Source organism: Phlebotomus papatasi, chromosome 1 (genome assembly GCF_024763615.1).
Source record: "Phlebotomus papatasi isolate M1 chromosome 1, Ppap_2.1, whole genome shotgun sequence".
NCBI classification, from domain to species: domain Eukaryota; kingdom Metazoa; phylum Arthropoda; class Insecta; order Diptera; family Psychodidae; genus Phlebotomus; species Phlebotomus papatasi.
Genome location: NC_077222.1, coordinates 109,696,580 through 109,715,968, shown reverse-complemented (window position 1 = coordinate 109,715,968; position 19,389 = coordinate 109,696,580). Strand labels below are relative to the sequence as shown.

Genomic DNA, 19,389 nt, shown 5'->3' with positions numbered 1-19,389 from the left:
TGGCATGAGAGGCGTGTGGCAATGGAGGTGAAATTATTCGTTGACTCCTTGAAGTTCAATCATGAAGATAAGAGCCCGAATCCGGATCTTACGACTAAACAACGAACGCCCAAGAGGACATTTTCTGCTCCTGTGGGCGTGATTGAAGAGGAACCGGACTCCTTAGAAAGTGTCATCAGCAATCCTTCACTTTTGCCCCTAACCATTGTGCCTACGCATGCAAGTGGATTAAGCAGACTCAGTCGCTGTGGAAGCCACAAGTAAGTAAGATGATGGCAACAAAGAAACTCCCCTTTTTTTTTTAAATAGCGCCATATCAAATGAAAACTTATGAAATGGTTTGTTCGAATATCGACGGCTCAGAATATAAAAAGGAATAAGCCGCGAATGGGCAACTTTTCAGGAGAGCGACTTTAAGCTGGGATTTAACATGCTGAGTATAGTGGAACCTCGATAGAGTCAACACCCGATAGAGTCAATCTCCAATAGAGTCAACAGGCCTGGAAATAATTAGTTGACTCTATCGAGGTCTCACTGTATATCATTTTCAGGATTTAATACCCTTATAACCGTGGAAATAATTAACTTCCCGGTGTAATATTCACAGGGAAGATGGAGGGTGTAAAGTTGTACCTGAAAGTGAAAAAAAAAAACGATTTTTTTCAAAAATCGACTTATTCGACTTATATTCTTTCTGACAAGTCGGAAAACCTCTACTAGTGGTGTGTTTCCGTAATAAATTCCCCCCGCTTTCTAGGGTAAAGTGATACAATTGGAACATAGTGTTACAAGTTGGACAATTCGCCGGTACAAGTTGGACATGGCTTTTTTCTTGATAAATACAACAAAATTTGCACACAAGGAACCAAATTATAAAACTAAAACATTAAAAATATACAAATAAAAATGAAGTAGTAAATTTATCAAGGAAAAAAGCCCAGTGCAACTTGTACCATGGTCCAACTTGTACTATTTTACCCTATTATAACTTCCCTAAGTGTGTCCTTACTAAAATAGAAAGTTCGTGGGACGTTCAGGTAAGTTCCAGGAAAATATCATTCAATATCACTTATCGACCGCTCAGAATAAGAAACGAATAACTCGCAATGAGCACATTTTACAGGAGAGCGATTTGAAGCTGAGATATTGTAGATTATATGATTTTTTGAGATTTAAAATCTCTATAACTTTGAAAATAATTATCTTGCAAGCATGATATTCACAGGGAAGGTAGAGGGAATAAAGAAGTACCCAAAAATCTAATAAAACGATTTTTGTAAAAAAAAAACAAGTTGTTCGACTTATATTCTGAGTCGTCGTTATGATTTTATGAAATAGAAAACCTAAAAAGGATTGATAAACAATGGTATTATCCAAAAGATTCATTAAAATTTCTTTCATGGCCAGATGGCCCTTAGATGGAAAGTAGTACTCTGCTCTGTCACTAAAAGAAGCATTCCGTGCAATTCCGGGGCAACATTAAGGTTAAATCAACACATTTTCTAGCTAGACTCTCGAATCACTCGAAATATTCTTATAGAATCTCAAATAAAGCACTTATACGCAGAAAAAAATATTTCGTAAAATTGTTCGTAAATGTTTGTGAATTCCTAATGGAAACTATCGAAATGCTCGTAAATCGTATAACTGACAAACAAGTTCGTAAAAGTTTGTACCTTTTTCACAAACATTGTTCGGTATAATGATCATTTGACGAGCATTTTTTGTACTTTTACAAACATTTGTTCGTATATTTTTGTTTGTTTGGCAAAAATTTACGAACAAATTACAAAATCTTACGAATTTTTTTGTGTGTTTACGAACATTTAAGGAGAATTTTTTGTGTTGAATAAAAAAGAATCACAGAATTCAAATTCGGTTACGCATCCGTCATCCGTAGACAGCGCTAGATTTGTCTACGACTGATCACTTTATCGACGCTCAAATTCGGCTGAGTGTGGCAATGCTATCCGTTAGAAAATGTTTCAGAATCACAAATGGAATAATTTAGTTTGGAATCACGAAATACTGTGTTGAATTATTGAAAGAATAATGCATATGGGATACATTGAAATTACTTCTGAATTGAATGGATACATTGAAATTAAATCTGAGCCGAGGCTCAGATTCTGGGATGGATTTAGGGGACTCTCCGGTGATGATCAGAGTTTTTTAAGTCATCTCACAAAGAAAAGCTCAATCTTGCCCAGAGCTTTCGGTACTGAATCCCCTCGCTCAGTAAAAACCTTCCCGATTTCAAACATCTCTCCGGTTGAGGTTTTTCTGTTCCGATTTGGTATATCAGAGAGAACTTCCAGAACTGATAACACAAAATTTATAAAATCAAATATGAACATTTCTTAAAATGAATTGGAGGATATCTAGAAATGATTCTACAAAATTTCTAAAATGAAACCTAGACTTTTTAAATTAAGAATCTTAATAAACTTTCTTTATTTGCTGACTTTCTCCAGTTGAGGTTAATGCTGTACTGATTCTAAAACCATTATTGTCAGTTTTAATAAAAATTAAACCGATGAGTCGTACAAAAATAATAAGCTCATTAAAAGGACATTTATTTTATTGGAATCGAAATTAAAACGTTCGGCCTTCCTGAAATTCGACAAAACTACACAGGATTTCACTTTTGAAGTGTCCAGGAGGGGAATCCTGTAACGCTCTGGCAATGTCATATGACAAATTGGGTTCGAATCTTAGGAGAGATTTTCCGAAAATGCGATTCTGTTGCATTTTCTAACTCATATGATATGACAAAAAAAGCTCGAATGGCACTTCCAGATTTCGAACTCATGCGTGACAATGCCACGAAAATTACGGAATTCCCCTACAGAATACCGAAAATTCGAAACAGAAGAACAGATAGCGCTAAAGCGGCGGATATGTGAACTTGCAGTTTAGACTTCCAGTCGATTTTCGAAGTGGCTTTATCACTGTTATTACTGTGCAGAACCAATATTACTCCAATATTGATATTGACATTACGGAAAGATAAAATTAAGTATTTAATTCAATTAAAATTTAAATACTTTTATTTATTTATTTATATTTATTTATGTATTTATTTTGAAAACTGTTTTCATGATTTATATCTTCAAATTTCCTAAACTCAGTACCAGTTGTTTTTAAAATTAATCAAGTTCTCTTCTAAATTCTGTCTCATTTAGAATTGATTGGGGGTTTTTAGTAGTAGAATTTTTAAAAATAACTAGAATAAGGGACCCCGGTCAAAATCCCGAGAGCCAAAATTCTGATTAAGTCGCAATCCCGAACGCCAAATCCCGAAAAGCTAAAATCCCGAAAAGCTAAAATCCCGAAAAGCTAAAATCCCGAAAAGTCAAAATTCCGGAAGTTAAAATCTCGAATTATTAAAGGTGTCATACCTACTTGTCCGTACTTGTTGGAGACGAATATAAATTTATTATGTTTTGGGAATTTATTCGACACATTCTCCGTAAAATTTTGTCTCTCAGGATTTTGATCATTCGAAATTTTGACTTTTTGTAATTTCGATCCATTCCGGATTTTGTCTCTTTGGGATTTTGGCTTTTAGAGATTTTGGCCGGCACCAATTTCAAATGGAATAATTTGATTGGGTAATTCAAATCATTTCTTGATTTGAATTATCTTTCAGTGTCTCGAACGTATTCCAAAAGAGGCTATTAATGGTTCTTGTACCCTATTCTTCTCTAAAAATTTCACACCTTCTGTTCCAATGGGGGATTTTGGGCGCTAATAAGAGCCTCAAATAAAATTCGAGGAACTTTTTCGGGTGCCATGGAGTCATTTTCATCTTCATCAGCAGTTGTGGTTTAGAATGAGTTGCGTTGTGGAGGCTGCAGTTGATAGTCCCGAGGGTGAAAATCGAAATTTATTGCCGTCAAGCGAATTTAAGTGCAAGAAGCCTATACCCTTCAACAAGGAAGCTTCCTTATCGCCTAGTAATCACATCTACTCAACTCTGAGAACGCCTGATGGCACAGTTCTACGACGGTGAGGAAACTATCATTCGTAGTTCATGCTGAAGGGTTGAGCTATCATTTTTGTAGGTGTCACTTCCGCCTTGGAGACTTTAAGGCCACAAAGAAGCGTTTTGTCTTTAAGAATGGAAACTGCAATGTGACTTTCTCGCACATACAGAGGCGAAAGGAAAAGTTTCTTAGGGACATATTTACGACTCTTGTGGAATCCAATTGGCGATGGACACTATTCATTTTCTCGATGAGCTTTATTTGTTCTTGGATGGGTTTCGCCGTACTCTGGTGGTTGATTGCCTATACCCATGGAGATTTTGAAAGCTACAACCTTCCATCCAATCAAGGTAGGATGGATAGGAAGTCTCTTATGCTCTAGACAGACTTACGACTTAAGCCGAGAGACGGCTTAGTGGAAAATTATGGAGAAATAGTTTAACCATTATTGCGAATACAATTGCGCTAAGCCATCTCTTGGCTGATCCTCATGTCTGTCGAGGCCCTTAGGTTTCGCACATACCCTGGCTTCGAACAATTCATATTTTTCTCATATTCCCTTAATGAATTTGACCTTAATAGTAAAAAAATATTAAGGGTTCGAAGGCAGATTGTGTGCGAAACCTGAAAGCCTTTCCTTCAAAATTGATTTGCAACCATTTTTTTTTTAAATTATCCTTTTGTTGTGCAGAAGAATTCAAATGGACTCCATGTGTATACAACATCAATGACTTCATATCCTGTTTCCTATTTTCAATCGAAACCCAGACTACAATTGGCTATGGGGTTAGAACGACAACAGAGGAATGTCCTGAAGCTATTTTTCTAATGTGCCTTCAGTCGATCTACGGGGTCATGACCCAGGCTTTTATGGTTGGAGTAGCGTTTGCCAAAATGGCTTATAGAGGCAATTGCTCTCACATTTTGCAATTCTCCAAGTTCGCAGTAATCAGCCAGAGGGAGGGCGACCTATGCCTTATGTTCCGAGTAGGAGATACTCGTCAGAGTCGTATGACTGGTGTGAATATTAGGGCAAGACTGATACACACCCGGACCACTGCTGAGGGAGAAAAATTGGAGCATTTTCAGGAGGAACTGAAAGTGCAGATAGACGAATGTAATCCTTCAGATGTATTCCTTGTGTGGCCAGCTATAGTGTTTCATCGTATTGATTGTACATCACCACTTTACAATCTGTCACCAACATCACTAATGCAAGATAATTTTGAGATAATAATTCTCTTTGAAGCCACAATTGAGTCAACAGGTCTAAGCACGCAAACACGCACCAGTTTCCTGAACAGCGAAATACTCTGGGGACATCGTTTTGACTCAATACTCTTCTATAATCGGGATTATCAATGCTATGATGTTGATTATTCAAGATTCAATGAGACCTTTGAGGTAGAGACACCTCTTTGTTCTGCAAAAGATATCGACAACTTCCTTAGCTTATAAACGATGCTTAACACAAAGATTCCAATAGAGTAGATTGGGGTAATTTGGAATCTGGTCTAAATCGATTTTTTTTGTAACCATAAATTGGAACGGAGAATTTCTTCCTCAATCTATACAGTAGGGGAAGGCTTTCAGGCTTCGCACACACTCTGTCTCCGCACACTTTATATTTCTTCCATAGAGTTTGAGTTTGAAGATAACATGCCTTTATTCGTTTTTATCGGTCAATTAGTTTTCTTTGTACTACGCATACTACGCGATTTAAAGTTTTCAATATTCGCATGAACGCTTACAAATCTGCTTAGTGCTCTTTTACTTCTGTTTTTGTATCTTTGAAAATATTTTTTCGGATTGATTCCTAATATCTTTCATACTCTTTAGTTTATCAATTTGTGCAATAAAAATTGATATATTTGACTTTGCAATTCAGGCAACCTCCTTAAGGGGGAAGCCTGAATTACAAAGTCAAAAATTGGTTGAATTTTTCATTGTTTAAATAGATAGATAAACTATCATAGAATATCCCAAAAAAAATTTAAAGGTGGATTTGAAATATTTCCGAAGATACAGGGACGAAAGCAAAGGAGCGCTGAACAGACTTGAAAGTGTTTGGACGAACATCCAAAACTTTGAAGCACGTTTTTTCCACTTCTAATTTCCACATTTCCTTGGAATAGTTGGGAAAGATTAAGAAAGACTTATAAATGGTATGAAAGAAATAAAGGCTTATTCTTTTCATAATTAAATTCTCTTCTAATTGAACCTCTGTGATATTTGAAAAAAAAAAAAGTTTTTTTTTAATATCTTTTATGCAGCGTTTTACTAACGAAACGTCTTTTACTACGAAAAAACCTTCATAAAATTAAAAAACTTTTTAGATTTTCTTGCTCAAACAAGAAATACGAGCTTTAGATTTCCCGCCAGTGAGGTACAGTTGCAACAGAGAAGAAGCTTCTGCTTTTTCTTTTTTGTTCTTCTTTGATTGGGATTTTGTGGATTCAAAATATTCGAACTTCGAACATGTTCTTATATGATTGGAATATACAATATGAGAAAGAGCTTTTCCACCGTTTTGCTCGGGAGGTTGAACAACAACGCTAAGGCGGCGGTGGACGCTGAAAACTACATGCATCTCATTAAAACGAAACTGTACTTCGAAAACATTTTTGATGAATAAATTTATCTATCTATCTATGTATCTATTCAATTAGGAAGTGCTGTGACGAGGCGCTTTAGTGAACCACTCATTAGCCTACCATTTTGTTTTTTTTTTTGTGAGAAAAAATTAATTTAAAATTTGAAATATATGTATACATATGTCGAAAATTCGTCAGTTAAATCAACAGTTGTCGTAACTTCTTACTTAGTTTTTTAATTAAATTTTCGTAATTTACTTAGTTTTCTGAAATTTTCATTTCAAAATTTTAAAAATTCAGCCATTAGGACCTGTTTTTCGGAGACAGTTTAAAAAAAACTTTTCGGTAGACAAGATTTCTCAGAGTAGTATTCAACTGACGTCAAAAAAAATTAATATTTTCTGTTAGCATTTGAACGGTTGTTTTATCTCACCTTGATCACAAATTATTTTAGTGTATAAAATATTAGCGTAAAATACGATGAATATTCTACTTTTTTGTATAAAATTCTACCAAAAATCCAATTTCATTAAAAAAAAATATACGATTCAGGTACGAGTTTAGCTCATCAGCTAAAAGGAAATATTAAGTTTTTTTTGGTCGGCAGACGAATATACTCTGAGAAATCTTGTCCATCGAAAAGTATGTTTTTTCAAAAAAGGTCTTCGAAAATCAGATCTCAACGGCTGAATTTTTAAGAATTTTAACGGAAAATTTCCAAAAATAGAGCTTTAATGTTGTCCTTTTATATGCTTAAAAACTTAAATAAAAATAAAAATTTATTATTTTGAAAAAAAAATTGGAAAAGTATAATCTTTTCCAGTCTTTTTGACCAACGTAACCCTTTAAGCCCCATAAGTCATTTCGGTTTGGCCATAGGGCTATAAGTAGCGTCATTTTGAGGTATTTTGAAGTCATTTGGAAACTAATATTGATAGACTTTTTGAACTAGTCATCAAATTATGGACGGAGTTAATGCCTTGAATTGACGAGTTCTTTCTCACTAGGGATCATCCTGGAAACCTTCCGTTGCGAAAAGTTCCGACGCTTTGAATAGGGGAGACTGGGGAAAAACTTGTCAAAACGCATATTGAATTCTTTCACGAGCTCTGAGAAAACTTAAACGTTTTATAATGAGCATATTCTTATAGGAAATTTACTGCTCTACAGCATTGCAGAAAACTATTCTCCACTATCTAGAAAGAAACGTGACTTTCGAATCATTTTCTAAAAGTCGATTTTGTGGAGATTCTCAAAATTGCTGGGGCAAATTTTGTCAGTCTTCGGATAATTTGTGACGTTTTACTCTCGCAAACGTTAAAAATATCAAATAGACATATTTTTATAGGAAATTTATTCCTCTACAACTTTTCTATAATTTTTCTCTATCTTAACGAGAGATGTGCTTAAATTGAGCTAATCAGTATTGATATTTTTTGCAAGCCAAATATTCCAAAAATAGGGCTCAAAATTTCGTTATTTTTTATTTTACATAATCCTTCCTCGAATCCCTTGAAACTTTGTAAGTTTAAGAAGGTTCATGAAGGCTATATAATACAAATTTCAAGCCTCAGTCTCTTTTATTTTAGAAAATAGTGAATATTGAAATTTTCGTTTTGACAAATTTTGCCTCAGTCTCTCCTACTTTTTTAACCCCTTCAAATTTTATTTAAAGAAATAGTAACTAATGGTTCCGGCACGCCTTTTAGAACAGGAAAATTCATAAAATCAAAATTCATATCCCTTTCTTTCTTAAAAGCTTTGCATATGTCTATCCTACTCGTTCGAACTCTTTTTCTTCTTTTCAACATCACACCAAATTAAATTTTTGTTTGATTCAATTTAGAGCCTGAAACAATGAGAGACACTCATGCAGATCATAAGAAAGATAGGGACGCGAATTGTGGTTTCATAAAATTTTACCGATCTAAATGCTGTGCCGAAATTATAAACAGTTGAATTCTAGAAGAGTCAAGGGACAAATTTATGTTCCCAAATTATTATCTATGATTCCAAATTGTCTCTGATGACCATGCCACATATAAGATTAATACTTTCTGAAATGCGAGAATGCCACGAAAGATAGCAAATGTTTTATCTTGCCTCTCTCTCGCGTTTCGCTCGAAATCTGATCGAATCACTGTTGGTACGCATGGAAAATTGATACAATTAATACAATTCAGAAAACAATTAATACGAACAGTAATATCTTACTAATAGTATTACTCCACTAGAGTGTACTCTTTCTAACACACATGTTTTTCCATTTGAAATTTTGCATACTATACACCTCTCTTTCCGTTTTTTCTTACTCTTTGTATTAAACTTATATGTGACACCGCGGTGAGGAACCTCGACCTAGGGGGTGACCTAGGACCCTAGGACAAAGTGGCTGAATCAAATTCAGGATTTGGTCTTAGAACGCTTGGGGATTGACAGCGAACATCTTCCTGAAGTAGCGGAGGATCAATGAAGCGGGTTGTTAACATGGATGTCCTAGGCCTGCGATCCCGATTGGAACGGTCTTGCAAACAGTTAAAAATGAATGAATAAATTAATTCCAAATTACCCCAATCTACCCTAGAGATTTATATTTAAGAATGCCTCATTTTTCGAGAATAGTGAAAGAATACAACAAATAAATTGTTTACGTTGTGAATTTGCATGAAATTGTTTTGGTCACAGCGGGATGCCAATATGATCGCTAAACAGATTTATTTTCTCCCACGGGTGCGAGGAAGTCGAGGATGGATGGTCTCAATAGCGCATTATATGTAATTAGCACCTTGTTGCAGAGTACGGAATCACGCGGTCGCCCCTTAAGCACGCGGTGCTGTTTTACGCCCGGTAGAAAGCCCACAGTGTGTGGCTGGGAGATCAACTCCTGGGTCTACATCCAACTTCTGAACCGCACACCTGTCAATCAGTTTGCTTCAAACCATTGACTCGCAGAGACTTCTCTCTATTAGGTTCTCTTGACTTTTTCACACGGTTATTTGCGTGGTGTCGAGTAGCCGATAATGCCTGAATAATTCGCGATATCAGGAGATTATCAGGAAATTCTGTGAAGAGTGTGGCTCGCAAAAAATCATTGTGTAGTTATGAGTGTTAAAAAAGATAGTGATCAATCACTGCTCTCATCGCCATGGGATCATCCGCCTCATATTGTGATTTCAACTCAGAGAGATCTTGGGGATGTAATACCATCCTCACCCTGTTCCCTATCTCCAGGCACCCCAAACAGTCCATGTAGGACCCCCAATGGTTCCATCAGAAGGTATTAAACATGGAAACAAGTCACTTGAAGCCAATTTGCATATGATAGAATTATTTCAACCTTGGTTATTGAGAGTCTGCAATGCATCTCATTTGCATATTTTACCCACACACAATATAAGCCACTGCATTGCTTCCGGAAGCATTCCAAACATTTGCATTCTTCTATTGCATCTTTTCTCTAGCTTCTTGAACAAAAATCACTCTGACTCCGTCATAGGCCAGAGTTGAAAAAATTATCTTATTTTTATTTTTTTTTTTGTCTTGAAGGTGACAAAGTATTAGTATTTACTATCTTATCGCGACGACCGCGAAAGTCTTATCACACCTGAGTATACACGTTTATTCAGGCATTTGGGCACCGGGAGGCCCTGAAACTCTCTTTGAATTTATTCACACTTTGAATGTATCATTGAATATTACTTGTAATCTTCCACAGATAAATCACATATAAGTTTTACTTATTTTCTTTATCGTAATTTTCAAAAGAATTTTGAGTATTTCCATAGCATAATGGTATCACTATCTCATTAATCACTAAAATCACACAAACACATTTTTAAGGCACCTTCTTCGAAGTCATTGGTCTTCCTTGATAAATTTCCGCAGTATTGTGTGATATGTCGATGAAATCATTTCGTTCAAAATGAGAATAAATTTGAGCAATGTTACTGAACTTTTGGATAACGAGTAAGATCACAGGAAAAAAGGTTAAAAAAAAATAACGTGTAATTTTTCGAACTTCGTTATTCTTGTTTTAAAGTTTCGGTTTTTAGCGCTCGAAGAATGGAAAATTTGGTGTAAAAGGGAATTCTTTTAAAATGAATAATGTTTAAGACTTAAAGTGTAATTTTTCAACCTATAAAAGTGATAAATATTTCATAGAGTGTAAAATTTTTATTGCGTAATTCTCAAAGTGTAATTTGTACCACTATAGGGGAATGTAGGCATGCTTCGCACAGAGTGAACCTTCTAACGATGTGAATTTTCTCTTTGTTTGCAAAGAGCTGACCTACCATTTCTCATCTCGTTTCGTGGGCTTAATAATGATCTATCTTATGGCTAAGAAATGACGAACTAGCTCTTTGCAAACAAAGAGAAAATTTGCGTTGTTCGAAGGTTCACTCTGTGCGAACCATGCCAACATTCCTCTAAAAGTGATAAAATTTTGTGTGTGTAATTGAAAAATGTGTAATTTCGACATTTGCTAAAAACACCCGCACGTCTGTGAGTATTTTGAGTATTTTGAGTCTGTTTTTTGTATTTTATACTCCAAAACATTTAATTAAAAAAATATTAAATTCCGGAATCAAAGTTCTTCCGGAATCCAAGTCTCTGTCAGTTATGTCCTCTACGTCAATTCAATTTCACACATTATTTTTCTTTTCAATTTCAGACATGAATGGACGTAAATTGACGGTAAGGTTCCGGATGCAGGAAAGCTGATAAAGTCTGCTGTTTTAAAGTCTGCTGTCCGCTGGAATAATTCAGCGATGTAGCCTTTAAACTTGTATTTCACACAAAGATTTCATTTTTTAAATAAAGTGTGAAAGTTCTTGAAATTACACGATTTTTAAATTACACTATGTAGACTGCTCGTTCGAATTTTACACACATAAGATTACACACTCAAAAAATTACACGTTTTTCAAAGTCGAAGATGTTAAAAATGACACTGTCAGAGCAAAAAGGGCCTATTTTAAAATAATTTTTACATTAAAACAGCTCACATTTCATCTAATTTATTCTAAGATACTTAATATAGTGGTCTTATTCTGATTTCAGAAGCCGCAATTTTCGTCCAGGAACAACAAGGCGCTTTCGTAGGCGAGCTGTGTTCAAGCATGGAGAAGTAAATGTGATACAGTCTAAATTGAACAAAAGAAAGCTAAGATTCCTTCAGGATATTTTTACAACTCTTGTGGATACTCAGTGGAGATGGACTCTCTTGATTTTTGCACTGAGTTTCATACTGTCCTGGTTAGGATTTGCAGTTATTTGGTGGCTCATTTGTTTTACACATGGGGACCTCGAAGCGTCTCACTTACCACCGTTGCAAGGTAAACTTATTTACCCTCAAGTCTCTGATTTTTCGTATTTTTGGAGATGAAAATGACAGAGAAAATGACATGTGTTTGACAGCTGTCACCCAGATATCGGACAAGCGGTTGACAGCTGTCAAACATTTTAAAATATTCAAAGAATCTACTAATTTAAAATGTTATCATTTACCAATTTTAGAAGAAAATAACTGGACTCCATGTGTGTACAACATATTTTCCTTTGCGTCATGCTTTCTCTTTTCAATTGAGACACAACACACCATTGGATATGGATTTAGGACGACTACAGAAGAATGTCCTGAAGCAATTTTCATGATGTGCATGCAGTCAATTTACGGAGTAATGACCCAGGCTTTTATGGTGGGAATTGTCTTTGCGAAGATGACTCGTCCCAAGCATAGATCCCAGACTCTGCTCTTTTCCAAGAATGCCGTAATTTGTCAGAGAGATGGGGAACTGTGCCTTATGTTTAGGGTTGGAGATATTAGAAAGAGTCACATAATTGGGGCGAATATTAGGGCCAATCTGATAAAGTGCCGTACCACGAAGGAAGGTGAATTCTTCCAACAATTCCAGACAGAACTGGCTGTAAGTACAGATGGCTGTGCTTCAGATCTGTTCTTCATCTGGCCAATGATTGTGGTACACAAGATCAATGAGGAATCACCATTTTATACCATGTCAGCATCTGACATGCTGCAAGAACGATTTGAGATTGTTGTAATTCTAGAAGGAACTGTTGAGTCTACGGGGCAGAGTACGCAAACTCGATCAAGTTACTTGAATACAGAAATCCTTTGGGGACATCGATTCGAATCTGTGGTGTCATACAATAAGGAGCGCCAAAGTTACGAAGTCGATTACAGGAGGTTCAATGAAACTGTTCAAGTGGACACTCCCCTGTGTTCAGCCAAAGAACTCCAAGAGATCTGCAAGTACCAGGACGACTTGACTTCAGCAGTAAAGGGTGAGATGATAGAATAATTTACGTTTTGTGTTTGTGTCAATTTGTGTTGTTTTTTTTTCTTTTTTTGCTTACGACAGAGGGACCACGCTTTCATTTGGGACATCCGACAGATCAGATGGATGCTTAGCTTCCTTAACTTAGAGACTATGTAAATGGCTTGGGTAACAGTGATTTGGGCTTGTTATTCCTCAATTTCCAATCATTCTTAATTAAGGGCGTATCAAGGACTTAAGTAAGAGGGGGCTAAATTCGAAATTATATCAGCTGATTGGGCAAGGCTTTCAGGATTCGAACATTTCATACTTCTCCTATGTTTCCTTAATGAATCTGACCTAAGCTTTCTGGAAATGTGTGAATTAACCCTTTAAGGACGAGTGGGACACCGGTGTTAGAAAAACAAAAACATTTTTTTTGACTATAAGTTGTTTTGTTCTACAAAATGTCCGAAAAATTAGTTTTTATTTTTGGGACACTGGTGTTCCATTCTTCTTTAATGACCTCTACACATTGGGAGCAATTTTGTCAAAAATTGCTTTTTTGAAGGAAATTCCCTGCAACGTTGTAGGGGGAACCGTCAAATTTCTGTCAAAAACGCAATTTTTGACGAAAATTGCTCCCAATGTGTAGACACCTTAAGAGGTTATAAGGCTGGCTATTGAAATATATTGCTATTAAGTCAGATTAAAAAAGGAATATGGGAAAAAGTATGAAGTGTTCGAAGCCAGAGTAAGTGCGAAGCTTGAAGGCCTTCCCCTATTTGAGCGGAAGATTTTTGGATGGTTATAGGCTAAAATTTGAAATTCCGAATAAAGCAATTTGGTAGCTTTCCAAATTCCAGATTGATTTGTTCGGAATTTCGAATCGTTCGGAATTACAAATTTTTCCTTACCTTAAAAGAAACATTTTTTCTACACAAAGCAAAACAAAAAGTAATTTTTTCAATAATTCGCTAAAAGATTCAATGCCAAAACGATTTTGATTATTTTGGGCAAATGTAGAAAGCTTGAGAGATTCTTTGAAAGCTCCTCCCAAGAAGCAAAATATCTGCCTTATAGAACCAAGTATTAGACAAGTCTTTTAGTGCATTTTTAAAAGACTTAAAGTGAGAATTTTCTGTTTTAATTCCTATAGAAGCTCTTAAGATCCTTAAGAGTGCGCCACTTTACTTATAGTATTCTCAGTGATGGAACCAAGAACGTTATAAGCATTTAAAAAGATTTTTGGTTCTATAATGCCTTACTTAGGGAATTCTACAAGACTATTATTAAGAAAAAAATGCTTCTTGGGTTCTTTTGTAGCTTTCTTGGAAACGATGTTCAGACTGGACATTTATCCCAGTTCTTGAAGGTCTTGAAATCCTAAATAAGAAGGTTTTTTTTTAGAAATGGAACTTTTACCCTTATACGGGTTTTAGACTTAAGGCTTATCCACATGGTTTACCTTTTCTAATTTCTTATCAGTCAAGAACTTCTGGTAAATTTTAACTCAGTATTGAATTATTCAATGTAAATGATCTATTAGACTCTGAAAAATCAATAAAATTGGTTGCTAATTCGGGTTTTGAAACCTTCTGGAACTGGACTAAACATCTAGTCTGAAGACCGCTATAAAAAGTCAGTATATAAGAAAAGTTGATCAAAAGCTTTCTTGAAGTCTTCCTAAAAGTCCATTTAAAGTTCTTCCCATTAAGTTTTGTGGAATGTTTCTTTTAAAAAAAGCATTATAAGCTTATTTTTAATTCAAATTGAATGATTTTAGCGTTTTTGAGAAGCTAAGAAGACTCAACAAAAGTCATTTAAAAAATCTTTAAAAGTCTGTCTCTAGAGGAATCCTTTCTCCTGCAAGGGAGCAACAATATGACAATGTCATATGGAAAATTCAAAAATTTTCAAGTGCCTAATTCGGAAGAACTAATCGAATAACCGATTTAAATCAATTGCTAAGAGCTTTATAGATATCTTTCCAATGACTATTCAATGCTCACTGGGCTCTAATGTTATTTTGCTTCCGAATTTATCATGAAAATTTGTCACATGACATTGTCATTTGTTACAGAACTCTCATATACTGAACATTTTTTAGTACATGACCGTTCTCAAATGTTTTCGTATTATTAACCTTTTTTGTGTAGGTTCCTATACTGAGAAAAAAAGAGGGTGCGATTAACTTTTTTTTCTCAGAACTTTAACACTTTTTAGTTGTAAAAATATATCAACATTTTTTAATGTTAATTTTACACCTATTTAAGGGGAAAATTAACATAAAAAAGGGTAACTTTAACCCCCAGTAAACCTGAAAAGTGTAATATTTACACCGATTTTGGATCAATACTGCAGGGTAAAATTAACATTTCTGGAACGTTTTTTTTTTAACTTTTTCAGATTTCTCTCAGTCAGTGTATCACGATTGCTTTGTAGTTTCGGTACACAACGCGGACAGGGGAGAACAATCGAGACAATAAGTAACACAAAGAACAGTCGATTATGCAGAAGCACATGTAAACAGTCGTGTACTAAAAATATGTTCAGGAGAAAGATTTTCCTTTTTGATTTTCCATTAGAATAGTATCATAATGGTGCTATTTCCATTATTCCAATGAAAAATGAACATGCTTTTTTTTTATCTCTTTACTGTTCTTAAGTGCTTCTACATTACCGATTTTTCTTTGTATTGGTTAAAGTTTGGATTATTTGGTGCATTTGGTGGTTTTATAATACGGAAAGAACTGTAAAAAGCAGTCGAGTTAGGAACCAAAGCAAAGAAAAGTCGATAATGCAGAAGCGCTTGAGAACAGTAGAGTGCTATAAAAACATTTAGAGTCAATAAGCACGGTATAGGGTAAAGTGGTACAAGTTGGACAATGGTACAATTTGGACAGGGCTTTTTATCTTGATAAATTTAGTACTTCATTTTTATTTGTATATTTTTAATGTTTTAGTTTTATAATTTGGTTCCTTGTGCTTAAAAACAAATTTTGTACTGTATTTATCAAGAAAAAAAGCCATGTCCAACTTGTACCGGCGAATTGTCCAACTCGTAACACTAATTCCAAATTATATCACTTTACCCTAAATCTTTCTTAAAACTTCTCTGTTTCCTTTTCTAAGTAAGTAACCGTGTTTCTTGATTCCAAATTATCCACAAAATACCGAGAATACAAATCTATAAAAACATGTTCATGTTTAATTGGAATAGAAGCATAAGGCGAATTAAATCTCAACGTTCTTGAACTATTTTTAGTTTATTATTTTTTTTGTAATGAAATGAATATTGTGTAGTAGGGGATGGGCAACAGACCTATCCTACCGATTATATTTCTTCCTAGCTACGCCCTTATTCTAATTTATGTAAAATCGAAATGATCACACTGAATTGCAACTTACGTTTTTGCTTTTGTCCCAATCCAGACTTCCATTACGATATTGGAGGAGCATCACCGATCTTTGCACAAAAGCCCCGACTACCGTTTCTGCTGGAGAACTGGAAGCACCAACTTCTTCCCAATCCGAAATATTCTCAGTCGCACAATTTCCTGCACAGGACTCGCCATTTTGATACAGACTCCATAAGATCGCATCCAGAATAACAGAAGCAACGTCATCTCTCTTGATAATCTTGTGATCATAACTTCAATAAACACACTCAATCTAGTCACTGTCTTCAGCCCATGTGCTTCATCGTCGCTATAAATTAGTCTGTCGAGGAGAGATAAGGTGAAGAAGATCATTCGCTAATCCCTTGCAATGGCCGATTTTTTTTTTCAGAAACATGATGCTCGGTATCAGTATCTTTTCCGTTGAGTTAAAAAGAAGATCGTCTTGGATTTTCTTTCTTTTTGCCATTGGGATATTAATTAAAAGTGGTTAGTGAGATGAGTAAAAGTTGGAAAAGTGATAAATCCAGCCAAAGAGATCAAGAAGTGAATCTTCTGAATTATAAGGGGCATAGGCCATCTGTAGCCATTCGAAGGCAGAGACCAAGGGCTATTCTGAAGTCGGGAGACTGCAATGTCCTTCAGCACAATCTCAGTCGGCATCAGCTAAAATTCCTTCAGGATATCTTTACCACTCTCGTGGATCTTCAGTGGCGGTTAGTCCTGTTGATCTTCGCTTTGAGTTTTCTGTTGTCCTGGTTATTCTTTGCCTTCATGTTCTGGCTGATCGCACTGACTCATGGGGATCTTGATGAACTACATCTCCCGCCAATGCAAGAAATCAATGGCTGGAAGCCCTGTGTCCTCAATATTTATTCCTTCACTTCCTGCTTTCTCTTTTCTCTGGAATCACAACATACTATTGGGTACGGTGTTAGGGCTACAACGGAAGAGTGTCCGGAAGCGGTTTTTGTCACGTGCATGCAAGCAATCTGTGGAGTTTTGGTTCAAGCTTTCATGGCGGGCATTGTTTTTGCCAAGCTCACTCGGCCAAAGAGTCGCTGCCAGACTCTTCTCTTCTCCAAGAATGCTATCATTGGTCAGAGGGATGGAGAACTACGTCTGATGTTCAGGGTTGGGGATATGAGGGAAAAGAGCCACATAATCGGTGCCAATATTCGAGCCCAATTGATCCAGACAAAAGTATCTCCAGAAGGGGAAAAAATCAATCAGTATCACACGGAACTTGAACTAAAAATGAATGACTGTGACTCTAATCTGTTCCTAATTTGGCCAGTGGTTGTTATGCATAAGATTACAATTGATTCACCGCTCTATGGGCTCTCACCCTATGACATCATGCAGGATCAATTTGAGATTCTTGTCTTCCTTGAGGGTACAATCGAATCCACAGGACAGAGCACTCAAGCTCGAACCAGTTACTTAAATACTGAAATTCTCTGGGGATATCGATTCCAAGAGATTGTAAATTTTAGTGCTGAGAGTCGCGTTTACGAAGTGGATTATTCAAAATTTAACGAAGTCATCCCCATTGAGACCCCCTTTCCATCTCCAACTTCCGATCGACCAGAAGAAGTTTATCAATCCCCGTCGGAAATCTATCACACAATTCGTAAGTTTTAAAGAAAAATATATTTCCACAATTTATTCTCAAATTCATTGTTTCAGAAGCAATACCAAGCACCCCACACATTACACCAAATACTATGAATCTTCAGCTTAATAATCTCGATCACTATCACATTTTCAACAATCCCAACCGTTCCTTTAAAATTTATACCGACGCCGAATCTGTGCAATCTCATCCCGGAGTCTGTCCAGTTTGATGAACTACTTTACTCAAGCACCAGGCGTCTCCATCGATACAGCAGAGACACATTGTGCTCCAACAACCGATTCAGATGATCGGAAAAAAAAAACGTACACTGGAGGACAAATTTATCTGAACAAACTGATTATAGCAAATATTTTCGCAAAATATGAAAATAAAAAAGAGCTATAATTTTTTTATCATAGATAAGAATAATAAAAAAAATAAACTATACAATTTGAGATTTAATCCTTTTTTCTGTTACACTGCAACACATTTTTCTCCCATTATCTGCTCCAGAGCAGTTTAATTTTTTCCACACCATCTCACCATCTTGTTACTAAGTGTTTTTCGTCACTGAAAATGTGGAATTGCTGAAAAGATTTCAGCTAAAGATAAATCACTGAATGACATTAATTACTTTTAGTTGTAAATCAAGTTGAAAAATAAGAGTCAATTTAGAGGAGTTGGTTGTGTATTGAATTAATTTTAATTTTCTTATATGTCTTGGTCTTATATTTGTTGCACCAATTTCCTCAACTTCATCAGATTTAAACAGGCTAAAATATCTCTGTAATCTTAACGATTTTGGTAAAACACTAAATTTCAAGAACAAGTTTGTATCAGGGTGATTTTGTTTAAATCTAAGAGATCAGAATGCACATACTATACAATGATGTGATAAATTGTATAAAGTAAATGAATAGTAGGTGATATTTTTGATGTGAGCAAACTCGTATTGCAGGCAAATATGATTTGAACCTAAAGTTTAGGATGTTATTCATTAATTTTGATATTTTTCGCAAAATATCTAGGATTTTCATCAACTGACAGAAGGATTTATGGGTGAAATATAAACCAGAATATCCTGTATTATTTTGGAGACGATCTTGTCTTATCGTTTGTTCTTTTGAACTTCATTTCAAAAAACGTGGTTGAATAAATACGGTCAAAGGTATGACGTTACCTATGTTTCCCATATGTTTCTAGCGTGCTGAAAAAACTTTTGAGTTTATTAGCTGTTTTCTGTCATTGTAGAATGAATTAGCAAATAATACAAACACAAAATAAAAGCCAATTTAATATAGAATAGGCAACCGAAAACCCCAAATTGGCAACCTACGTAGTTTTGGAGATATCGTGTGAAATGTGTACAAAAACGGGGAAAAATTTACACTAAAACTGGTCGCATTTTTCAGAGCTAATGTCACCCCCTTGAATACGGTTATGTCAGTATCTGTGTACTTCCACAGCGTTAGGATTTTTTTACACTGGAACGGCAATGTCGGACCGATG

General features: G+C 35.5%; 2 protein-coding genes across 7 annotated transcripts; both read left to right on the top strand.

Moving 5' to 3' along the window:
- The first annotated feature begins 21 nt into the window (after positions 1-21).
- On the top strand, positions 22-16,539 carry LOC129799231 (G protein-activated inward rectifier potassium channel 3-like). Of its 6 annotated transcripts, none has more exons than XM_055842941.1 (5): positions 22-260; positions 11,645-11,919; positions 12,101-12,889; positions 12,967-13,037; positions 16,297-16,363. In XM_055842941.1, exons 1-4 carry the CDS (start codon positions 22-24, stop codon positions 13,014-13,016), a joined length of 1,353 nt encoding a protein of 450 aa, XP_055698916.1. In that variant the 3' UTR covers positions 13,017-13,037; positions 16,297-16,363. The 6 variants fall into 6 exon arrangements, with proteins under 6 accessions (XP_055698916.1, XP_055698915.1, XP_055698913.1 ...); XM_055842940.1 differs by having other exon boundaries at positions 12,967-13,050; positions 16,297-16,362; XM_055842942.1 differs by lacking the exon at positions 22-260 and adding an exon at positions 9,448-9,860 and having other exon boundaries at positions 12,967-13,050; positions 16,297-16,362.
- Positions 16,540-16,566: 27 nt separating this feature from the next.
- On the top strand, positions 16,567-18,342 carry LOC129799232 (G protein-activated inward rectifier potassium channel 3-like). Its single transcript, XM_055842944.1, has 2 exons — positions 16,567-17,895; positions 17,952-18,342. Exons 1-2 carry the CDS (start codon positions 16,761-16,763, stop codon positions 18,107-18,109), a joined length of 1,293 nt encoding a protein of 430 aa, XP_055698919.1. The 5' UTR covers positions 16,567-16,760; the 3' UTR covers positions 18,110-18,342.
- Positions 18,343-19,389: the final 1,047 nt, after the last annotated feature.